This window comes from Diaphorina citri, unplaced genomic scaffold, assembly GCF_000475195.1.
Source record: "Diaphorina citri unplaced genomic scaffold, Diaci psyllid genome assembly version 1.1 scaffold3411, whole genome shotgun sequence".
Classification (NCBI taxonomy): domain Eukaryota; kingdom Metazoa; phylum Arthropoda; class Insecta; order Hemiptera; family Psyllidae; genus Diaphorina; species Diaphorina citri.
The window spans coordinates 1-11,266 of record NW_007380819.1 but is presented as its reverse complement, the minus strand read 5'-3'; the positions used below and the strand labels follow the sequence as shown (position 1 = coordinate 11,266).

The 11,266-nt window shown below is 36.3% G+C and overlaps 1 protein-coding gene and 1 long non-coding RNA gene across 2 annotated transcripts; one reads left to right on the top strand and one right to left on the bottom strand.

The window, feature by feature from the left end:
* The first annotated feature begins 230 nt into the window (after window positions 1–230).
* Window positions 231–8,169, top strand: LOC113471962. Its single transcript, XR_003394459.1, has 3 exons — window positions 231–250; window positions 1,244–1,323; window positions 7,325–8,169. It is a non-coding gene; the product is annotated as an uncharacterized LOC113471962 (long non-coding RNA).
* Window positions 8,170–9,818: 1,649 nt separating this feature from the next.
* Window positions 9,819–10,997, bottom strand: LOC103520277 (the record flags this gene model as incomplete). Its single annotated transcript, XM_008485366.1, has 2 exons — window positions 9,819–9,975; window positions 10,792–10,997. Coding segments are annotated over 2 exons (363 nt in total), but the record flags the coding sequence as incomplete, so codon positions are not given.
* Between the last annotated feature and the right edge of the window lie 269 nt (window positions 10,998–11,266).

Genomic DNA, 11,266 nt, shown 5'->3' with positions numbered 1-11,266 from the left:
AAAAGAGAGAGAGGACAGAGGGAGAAAGAGAGAGCACAGAGGGAGAAAGAGAGAGAGAGCACAGAGGGAGAAAGAGAGAGAGAGAGAGGACAGAGGGAGAAAGAGAGAGAGCACAGAGGGAGAAAGACAGAGAGCACAGAGGGAGAAAGAGAGAGAGAGGACAGAGGGAGAAAGAGAGAGAGCACAGAGGGAGAAAGACAGAGAGCACAGAGGGAGAAAGAGAGTAAACAGATTGACATTCTAAGTAGAGGTGAGATTATAACGATAAACAGATTGACATTCTAAGTAGAGGTGAGATTATAACGATAAACACCCTGACAATTATCATGTAGGTATAAATTATTTAAAATTTAAACAATTTTAATATAGGTATAGAAATAATATTTTTTCTACGACTACCTAGTAGATCTCGAGATTTGAAAAAATACCGATAAACTTTGTAAACTTTCCATATAATAAATATTATGTACGTACATGACGTCACAACATACTATTTTTTAGATTGTTTACAACAGAGGAGATTATAGCCCGTTCACATTTTTAGAGGGAACCCAAAAACTTTTTTTCCTGCCCGAAAAGGTTTTTTTTTTTGGGCGGTTTTTTTTTTTTTTTTTTTTTTTTTTTTTTTTTTTCGTGAGGCGTCTCGGCGTCTTCGAGGCAAATAAATTAGTGTGTTCACATTGCCAACGGATAAAAAAATCGGAAAAATTGTAACTTGTTTAGACGAAAATCATTCTGTGTGAACAGGCTATTGAAGGAATCGGTTACGATTGAGCGGACTGAGAGGTGATTAATAATGATAAGTGATAAGGTATTCAATATCCATGATCCAAATATTCCATTACACCTGCACGTTGCATAGGTCAAAAAAATTCAGGCGTTCACACAATTTGAACTTTCATTTCGGCATGATTCTGAGAAATTACGCATGTTTAATTTATCATTCCCTCTCTCTTTATTTCACAGTGTCAGATGATCCATTAGACAGAGACAGCACCATATCTCAATGTGAATACAATAATAATAATACCGGGGTGATAGCCAGCTTTGTAAGTAATCAATCAGTTTTGTTACCTAACTAAATAGGTAGGTAGTAATAATTTAACCCAGTAAGACCGAAAACTATATTTTCCCATTTTTTTTTTAAAGATAGGTATATATCTATATATACATGTATGTAAAAGCACATACATATTTCTGCTCCAATTATTTTCGATCCATTCCCTCTCTCTTTATTTCACAGTGTCAGATGATCCATTAGACAGAGACAGCACCATATCTCAATGTGAATACAATAATAATACCGGGGTGATAGCCAGCTTTGTAAGTAATCAATCAGTTTTGTTACCTAACTAAGTAGGTAGGTAGTAATAATATGTAAAAGCACATACGTATTTCTGCTCCAATTATTTTCACCAAACTAAATCAAAACAAAAGAGCATCTTTTTGGGAATATATCTTATCAGTTTGAATTTAAACACGTAGGTATACCTTATGTTTAGTCATCTGGAGACGGAATCTACTGACACGTGTTTGGTGATACATGTGTAAAAAGAGTAGTAATAGNNNNATGATGTAAACAAGATGGCGCCAACATGGGTTGCGTTATGGGGATCAGGATTCGATGCGAAATCTCCCAGGTATACCTTATGTTTAGTCATCTGGAGACGGAATCTACTGACACGTGTTTGGTGATACATGTGTAAAAAGAGTAGTAATCACGTAGGTATACCTTATGTTTAGTCATCTGGAGACGGAATCTACTGACACGTGTTTGGTGATACATGTGTAAAAAGAGTAGTAATAGAAAAAATTAGGTATACCTTATGTTTAGTCATCTGGAGACGGAATCTACTGACACGTGTTTGGTGATACATGTGTAAAAAGAGTAGTAATAAAAAAAATCTGGTGTGAACATCACACGACTTTCCTTATCCTATTGAAAGATGCTTATTTGGGTGTTCTTCTATTGTAACTTTTACAAAATCTCTAACCGTTTAGTCAGTATGGCTAAAAACCGCCAAAAAGTGGTCGAAACACGCCAAAAAGCGGCTGAATTGCCGCCATATGCAGCACCTATCCTAACCAAAAGTTTTGTGTTGCAACCTTGTCACGTTTGTGGACTTCATACCAAATTTCAAGTCTCTAGCTCATACCCGTTCCCGAGATATTATTTAATTTTACCGAAAACCACCAAAAAGCGGCAGAAATGCCGCCAAGCGTTGCACCGATCTTAACCAAAAAATGGTGGTCGAAACACGCCAAAAAGCGGCTGAATTGCCGCCATATGCAGCACCTATCCTAACCAAAAGTTTTGTGTTGCATCCTTGTCACAATTGTGGACTTCATACCAAATTTCAAGTCTCTAGCTCATACCGTTCTCGAGATATTATTTAATCATACCGAAAACCACCAAAAAGCGGCAGAAATGCCGCCAAGCGTTGCACCGATCTTAACCAAAAGATTAAAGTTTTGTGTTGCATCCTTGTCACATTTGTGGACTTCATACCAAATTTCAAGTCTCTAGCTCATACCGTTCCCGAGATATTATTTAATTATACCGAAAACCACCAAAAAGCGGCAGAAATGCCGCCAAGCGTTGCACCGATCTTAACCAAAAGATGCGTGTCGCATCCTTGTCACATTTGACAGCTACGGCGTAGCTTAACATAGGTAACGCTAAAACCGATCTTAAAATAACGGCTGAAGTGTTATCTAAAACTTTCTCACTTTGAGTTTATAGGTCGTCGCGACAAATTTCGAGATCAGAGCTCATTTGTGTGAGAAAATGTGAAAAAAAAAATCCCCCAAAAACCAGTTTTTTTTTGGCTTTTTGGTTCTCTGAACAAAATTTGCACCACTATCTTCGTGATCCTGGTAAAAAGACCTTTAATTTGATATATAGGTCGACAAGATTTGGATAAGTCCTTCTAACTTGATTATCCAAATAAAAACTATCTTAACATATTATTAACTTCATCAACAGTGATGAACATTTTATCTGGATTTTGTTTTCTATGTGTAAATACCTAGTAGGAGACTACTTTCAAGTTAAATCTGTGATAGAACGTTCCAAACAGATCACAGAAGTTAAGCAACGTTGCGCGTGGTAAGTACCTGGATGGGTGACCATCTGGACAATAGAGTGCTGCTGGGTTCCCGGCTCCACTCAGGCTGGTTGAGGTTAATGTGAGGAAGCTGGTAGCTTGTCGCCGAATGGTGGGTAAAACCCGCCGTCATGACAGACAGACAGACGACACCGAAACGAATACAATAGTCCGTCCCTTATACCTTTCTTTACTATTGTAATAATATCTAAAGGAAGGATGGACTAAAAAAGGACACAGGTAAGAAGAACCCAAATTTATTCCTTAGCTACTACATAGCTACCAATTGGAGATTCATACACACAACATGACAGCACCAGCACCTAAATGGGAAGTATTGTGTCTCTTATCGCCCATCTGATAAGGGACATACTACGACACAGAAAGTGACGTTAAGCCCCTATACCTACGCCTAAAATGAGGTATTTTAGACCAAACTATGGTATTGACCAAATAACTGAAGAAAAGAAAAAATCCAGTCAGTCTAGTTAGCTTAGAAGCTAACCTTGTCGCGGGTTTAATTCCCGCCCGGGGTTCATTTCATCCTAAACAGATAACGTTCTTTCTCGGAACGGATGGCTTTTTTCTTTACTATTGTAATAATATCTAAAGGAAGGACGGACTAAAAAAGGACACAGGTAAGAAGAACCCAAATTCCTTAGCTTAGCTACATTCATACACACAACATGACAGCACCAGCACCTAAATGAGAAGTATTGTGTCTCTTATCGCCCATCTGATAAGGGACATACTACGACACAGACCACAGGAGTCTAATGCAATAGGTGGTTGTTTCATTACTACGAAATATAGGTAGTAGTAGTATAGGTACCTACCTACTGATCTGTCCATATATGTATGTGGCTGGCATTACCAAACAACAAAGGGTGAAGACAGCCTTATGTTTTATAAGAGTAAGTACCTAGCTATAGGTTAGGCAAAAAAAAATATCTTTTTGATACCTACCTACTACCTACCTACATTCAACAAGAAATATTTTATTTTAAAAAAAAAAGGCCTCTCAGAAAAAAAGGGTTTATCTGGAGTATTATTTTCCGGACTTATCTTTTTTTGACACTAACTTTCATGTTGATCTTTATATTGCACGAGGCGATAACAACGGGTTTTACTTTTAGGTTAAAAAATACAGGAAATTTTTTTTAACAGAAATCAAAACTTTTTTTCAACATTGTTTTTTTTCTCAACTTTATAATACCTAATACCTACGTAATAATATGGCCTGGTATATTTCTGAGAGTATTCAATGGAGAAAGCAGAGAGGATTTAAAAAAGGATGAAAAAAATTACTGAGGAAATATTTCCTTCAGAACTTTTTTTTTTACATAAAAAATTTGTAGGTAGATGTTTTATTTTACCTCCTCCAGAACTAACTCCCTTCAACTTTGAGGCAATGGAGGAGTTGCAAATGGGTAAAAATTATTAATAAATGGTCAATTCCTACGTAAAAAGTAGTGAAAAATCCAAATCTGAGGTCGAAACTCCGAAAAAGTAACTTGAAAGGTCGAAAATTCAATTTTTATTTAGTGAAAAATCCAAATCTGAGGTCGAAACTCCGAAAAAGTAACTTGAAAAGGTCGAAAATTCAATTTTTATTGAGTGAAAAATCCAAATCTGAGGTCGAAACTCCGAAAAAGTAACTTGAAAAGGTCGAAAATTCAATTTTTATTGCCGTTCTAATGAAAAAGTTCAAAGAGTTTTGACGTCAGATTTCACGTCGAACTGCGCAGAAACGCTTGCGCACAAACAAACGAAGCGGGAGTCATGAATTATGACGTCATTGCCTACGGGAGCGTATGCCGTGACGTCAAACTTCACGATTTACCGGTATTTTTTAAATCGATTTATCTCGGTATCTAGAAGCCGTAGAAGAAAAAGAAAAATTCCGTTGGTTCTCATTTTTCCTGCTCTATGAACTTTGGAACATCACCCAAGTAAGCGCAACTGATCTATTCATAAAATACGTTTTTTTTTTAATATAAAAAATACCTTTGATAGATAGTAACAGTAGGAGACGACTACACGTCCCTAGGTATAGGTACTTATACCTTGTAGTAAAGGATCCGGGATTCGGATTTAGTGACCCCAAAATTATTTAACGTCTGTCTGGGTGAAAAAACTTTGAGGTTAACCCTTCCGCTCTCTCTCTCTCTCTCTCTCTCTCCCTCTCTCTCTACTCAGTCTCTCTCTCTTTTCTCTCACTCCAGTCTCTCTCTCTTTCTCACTCAAGTCTCTCCATCACCCTCACTCATCTCAAATTATCGACTTTGTCCATGAACATTAAATTGTGAGGAAATACAAATTTTCATTCCAAATCCTTCCCTCCCTTCTCCTCTTCCCCCACCTCGCTTGATCATTTATTATTTATATTTTATATTATATATATTATTATTATTATTATTATTATTATTATTATATTATATTATCCTTCTTATTATATTATTATTATTATTATTATTATATTATTATTATTATTATTATTTCCGTGCGACTCATTTAATTTTGGTTTTCCCAAGTATATTACTCCCCAGTGTTTTTTAGTGTATGCCCCCATGAAATTGAAATTTTCAGAAAATACCTTTCAGCGAGCTTGAAAATTACTAAATAATGAAATATTTTTCTGTAGGTATCTAGTGTATTTGATACAGAATAGCTACCTTTATCCTACGTAGAATGTAGGAACTCGAACATAAGGTTAACCTAAACTACACTCGCCCACAAAATTACTTGGACAACTTCAAAAAAATGTCCATAACCTTCGCTTCTACCTTTCCGATATGGATGGTAATTACTAGGGGACATCCCAAATTTGGTTCTCAATCATATGAGCAACATATTGTTTGTCAAAATGTTCCATTAAAGGTTTCTTTTTATGACCTTTTCTTCGTTTAAAGACCTTTCAGTAAGGAATTCCTGCTATCCTGAAAAATCTTATTTTTTCTTCCTCTAGTGAGTGATTATTGTGCTCATTTGTGATTAAATTGTTTGAGAATATGTCGAGTGACCCTTTTAAGTGTTCTGATTTAAATCTGGATACTGTGGAGCTGCCATAAGCCTGTTTTTGATTGGTGAGGATAACGTATCTATCGTTACGTTGCCTAGAAGTTAAATGTTCTGATTTAAATCTGGATACTGTGGAGGTAACCTAAGCCGTGTTTCTGAATGGTGAGGATAACGTATCTGTTACATTGCTCAGAAGTTAAATGTCCCTCGAAGTACCATCCAATATGTTCTCAAGAGGTTCCATGATACTGGATCTTGCAATAGAAGACCTGGAAAAGGAAGAAAAATGCTTAAAACCGCACAAAATGGCCATGTCATCGGTTCCCAGGCACTCAGAAATTGCTTCGCTACTGCTTTTAACGTCCGCCAGGGGCAAATCTAAATATCTAATGCACACCACTCAAGCTCAGCGCGTCTGACAGACACAGCTAGGTCTGTGACACTACAATCGATAGTTTGAGTGCGAGTAGTGGGCATAATGCAGAGTGAACAGAGAGAGAGAGGATTTAATCAACTCTTAAAATTAATCTAAAACCCACATCTGTGCCCGAATAGTGGTCTCAGATAAAAAGGTGCTGGGTTTGAATCCCAATCGAGGGAAATCTATCTATCTAATTTTTTTCAATAGTTAACCATTTATTTAGTAACATAAACACAAATCATCTCAATATGAATAAGTAGTAATACATGCATATGGCTTACTCTTTATCCATGGTGCAATTTAAAATATTAAATGCTCTGTAACGGATAAAGAGGGAAGAGGAGTTTAAGTTTTAGATATCTGTATACAAATTATTCTGTGCTTTTGTGTGTAAACTCCAATTGTTAGAGTTAGGTACCACCAGCACCTAAATGGGAAGTATTGTGTCTCTTATCGCCCATCTGATAAGGGACATACTACGACACAGACCACAGGAGTCTAATGCAGTAGGTGGTTGTTTCATTACTACGAAATATAGGTAGTAGTAGAATAGGTACCTATACCTACTGATCTGAAGAAAAAGGAAAATTCCGTTGGTCCTCATTTTTCCTGCTCTATGACTTTGAAACACCACCCAAGTAAGCGCAACTGATCTATTGTTAGAGTTAGGTACCTACATAGATAGGTACTGTTCTTATATCTAAAACTCGCGTTGTCTACATACATAGGTAGGTACTGTTCTTATATCTAACTCGCGTTTTCTCTCATTTTCCAGATGTCCCCATGTGAGACCCCAGTGGAGGGCCTGGCACCCAGCCGACCTCAAACCTTGGCATACTCCCCCTCGTCTTCCTCTACCACTGGGAATGGCACTCTAAGGAAGAACCATCATCTTCTAGCCAATAATATTCCTGGTCCTGAGAGTTGTGTATAGGATTACTCTAAGGAAGAACCATCATCTTCTAGCCAGTAATATTCCTGGTCCTGAGAGTTGTGTATAGGATTACTCTAAGGAAGAACCATCATCTTCTAGCCAATAATATTCCTGGTCCTGAGAGTTGTGTATAGGATTACTCTAAGGAAAAACCATCATCTTCTAGCCAATAATATTCCTGGTCCTGAGAGTTGTGTATAGGATTACTCTAAGGAAGAACCATCATCTTCTAGCCAATAATATTCCTGGTCCTGAGAGTTGTGTATAGGGTTACTCTAAGGAAGAACCATCATCTTCTAGCCAATAATATTCCTGGTCCTGACTTGGTTACTGTATTGATTAATCAACTGATCCAATATGGTTTTCAACATGAGATTTAATGAAAAAAAAACGATTTAAAATGGAATAAAGACAAAAGTCAACATGGGACTGCGAGGACCCAGAAAAAAATAATCTGAGCTTGTAGTTAAACTATAGGAAATATACAAACACAAAACAATAGCATAATCTAGATTTTATTTACCTATTAGTAATATTGTATCATTTGTATAATAAACTGTGAATAAAATAGAAATTTAATGAGAGTACCTACTACTTTACTTTTTAAGGAACCTATAAAATAATGTAAACAAGTAGCTCTATATATATTTAAAGGTACCTCTATACCTAAGACTTATTTATACTTATTATTATTATTTTAATGGTGTTACCTCAAAATATAAGAGAGAGTACCTACTACTTTACTTTTTAAGGAACCTATAAAATAATGTAAACAAGTAGCTCTATATATATTTAAAGGTACCTCTATACCTATATACCTAAGACTTATTTATACTTATTATTATTTTAATGGTGTTACCTCAAAATATAAGATTAGCTTGTATCCAGGTCGAGATTTGGTAGAAATTAGGTAATGTTCTCTTATGTTGGAATGTTCTCTTAGTGAATCAAAATTACTCTAGTACATACCTATATCTAACACTTGCATAGCAATGTAAGTACACATAGGTAAGAAGGTGAGTACCTACCTACTTAGCCGTACCTACATACCTATAAGAGTTGTTAACTGGGCTTGAATTTATTTTCAAATTAAATTGCTGTTTGTTTTAAAATTATATTAAGATTTTATCTGTATAGCTATGTATAGTATAGTAAAAGTACTCAATTACTCACCGGCTCTTGTTGAACAGAGGTTGGCGGTCACATTGTAGAACACATTGATACACGCAACATGTAGTCCAAATCCAATCCAAATGTACGACACAACACTTGCATAGCAATGTAAGTACACATAGGTAAGAAGGTGAGTACCTACTTAGCCGTACCTACATACCTATAAGAGTTGTTAACTGGGCTTGAATTTATTTTCTAATTAAATTGCTGTTTGTTTTAAAATTATATTAAGATTTTTTCTGTATAGCTATGTATAGTATAGTAAAAGTACTCAATTACTCACCGGCTCTTGTTGAACAGAGGTTGGCGTTCACATTGTAGAACACATTGATACACGCAACATGTAGTCCAAATCCAATCCAAATGTACGACAAAGTAATAATACGCTCAAGTTAAGCAACACGTAGCGTGTCGAAGTTCTGAATGAGTGACGGTCTCGTCACAATACTGCTGGCCTCTCTATTTGGCTATTTGCATCTCATTTTCCAATACGTATACATAATATAACGTATTTCTCTTTTAACAATGTAACACCCACAAAAAACACAAGAAGAGATTCTTGTGTAACCACAAAGAATCCAAATGTATTTAGATATTATCGTTGTCGAAAGTGTTTTGCAATGATCACTCGATTGATATCTTGTATTGCTTTATTGTTATCTTCTAGTCACACTTGTTAAATATCAGAATTGTATACAAAATGTACTTGGACTTCATTATCCAAATAAAAACTATCTTAACATATTAACTTCATCAACAGTGATGAACATTTTATCTGGATTTTGTTTTCTATGTGTAAATACCTAGTAGGAGACTTTTGATTACTGACTACTTTCAAGTTAAATCGACTTGATTATCCAAATAAAAACTATCTTAACATATTATTAACTTCATCAACAGTGATGAACATTTTATCTGGATTTTGTTTTCTATGTAAATACTTAGTAGGAGACTAATTTGATTACTGAATACTTTCAAGTTAAATCGGTGATAGAACGTTCCAAACAGATCACAGAAGTTAAGCAACGTCGCGCGTGGTAAGTACCTGGATGGGTGACCATCTGTACAATAGTGCTGCTGGGTTCCCGGCTCCACTCAGGCTGGTTGAAGTTAATGTGAGGAAGTTGGTAGCTTGTCGCCGAATGTTGGGTAAAACCCGCCGTCATGAATGACTAGCCAATATATTGGAAGCATCCATCAAGTTCTTGGAGTTGGTTCGGACGAGGAATAGGAGATGAGCATAATCCTGAGGTGACAGGTGAGGGGGACGGGAACATACGAGAGAGTGTAGACAAGTCGCGCGGTCCAGATCTAACCATCTGAAATAGGAGAGAAATCATTGAGAAATGTTAGTATTGGTATTGTATGCAAGTCACTGCTGAAATTCGAGGAAAAAAAGGAAAAAAATTGGATTAAATCATTGAGAAATGTTAGTATTGGTATTGTATGCAAGTCACTGCTGAAATTCGAGGAAAAAAGGAAAAAAATTGGATTAGAAAAAAAGAAAATGATGAATTGTCTTGGATTTAAACAAACATACAAAATAAACAAACACAAAACATAGACGAAAGTTTTGAATATGAAATTTCCCATTTTACAGAGAGGAATTCCTTACAACAATCTACTTATGTACATACATATGTTCGAGAGAGAAATCATTGAGAAATGTTAGTATTGGTATTGTATGCAAGTCACTGCTGAAATTCGAGGAAAAAAAGGAAAAAAATTGGATTAAAAAAAAAGAAAAAAGAAAATGATGAATTGTCTTGGATTTAAACAAACACAAAACATATACGAAAGTTTTGAATATGAAATTTCCCATTTTACAGAGAGGAATTCCTTACAACAATCTACTTATGTACATATGTTCGAGTGTGCAATTTTACCCTAAATTCAAGGGTCGTATTTTTCTTTCGCAAATTTTCAGTTGGTACCTGATGGTGGGAAATGTAGAAGTGTATATGTTCGAGTGTGCAATTTTACCCTAAATACAAGGGTCGTATTTTTCTTTCGCAAATTTTCAGTTGGTACCTGATGGTGGGAAATGGTACAGGCAATGTTTCATTTCACCACTCGCTACCACCATGAGAATTACGAAAGGAAAATACGTGTATCCTAGGCAGGACGGTTGTTACCTCTGTAAGGCTAGCTGTTTATCCTCGTTAATATTGACATTCTCAGGTCCCCATAACCAGAGCTCCAGGACTGATTTACTCTGAGAGAGAGAAGATGACTTTTCAGAGGAGAGAATATCCTGGAGGAGGGGGGAGAGAGGTGAAAGGGGAAGGAGAAGTTGAACTGCTTGGCTAACACATTGACAGAGAGAAATACGGGGGGTGTTCTGGAAAATAAAAACATAATTAACACGGTTAGCCCACTGGTAACGCGCTTGCTTGCCATGCAGAAGGTCCCGGGTTCGAATCCCAACATTGACAAAAAATTTGCACTCGTATTTCGATTGCAAGTACTTCAACAGGTTACTTTCCAGCACGTAAATGGGATTTTTTTTAAAGAGGTTTGACAGAGGGAACGAACTGCTAGGGTTTTATCGTCCCGAAATCGAAGAGAGAAGGAAGACAGGATAGGAGGAAAGCCAGCCGTTCCGAGAAC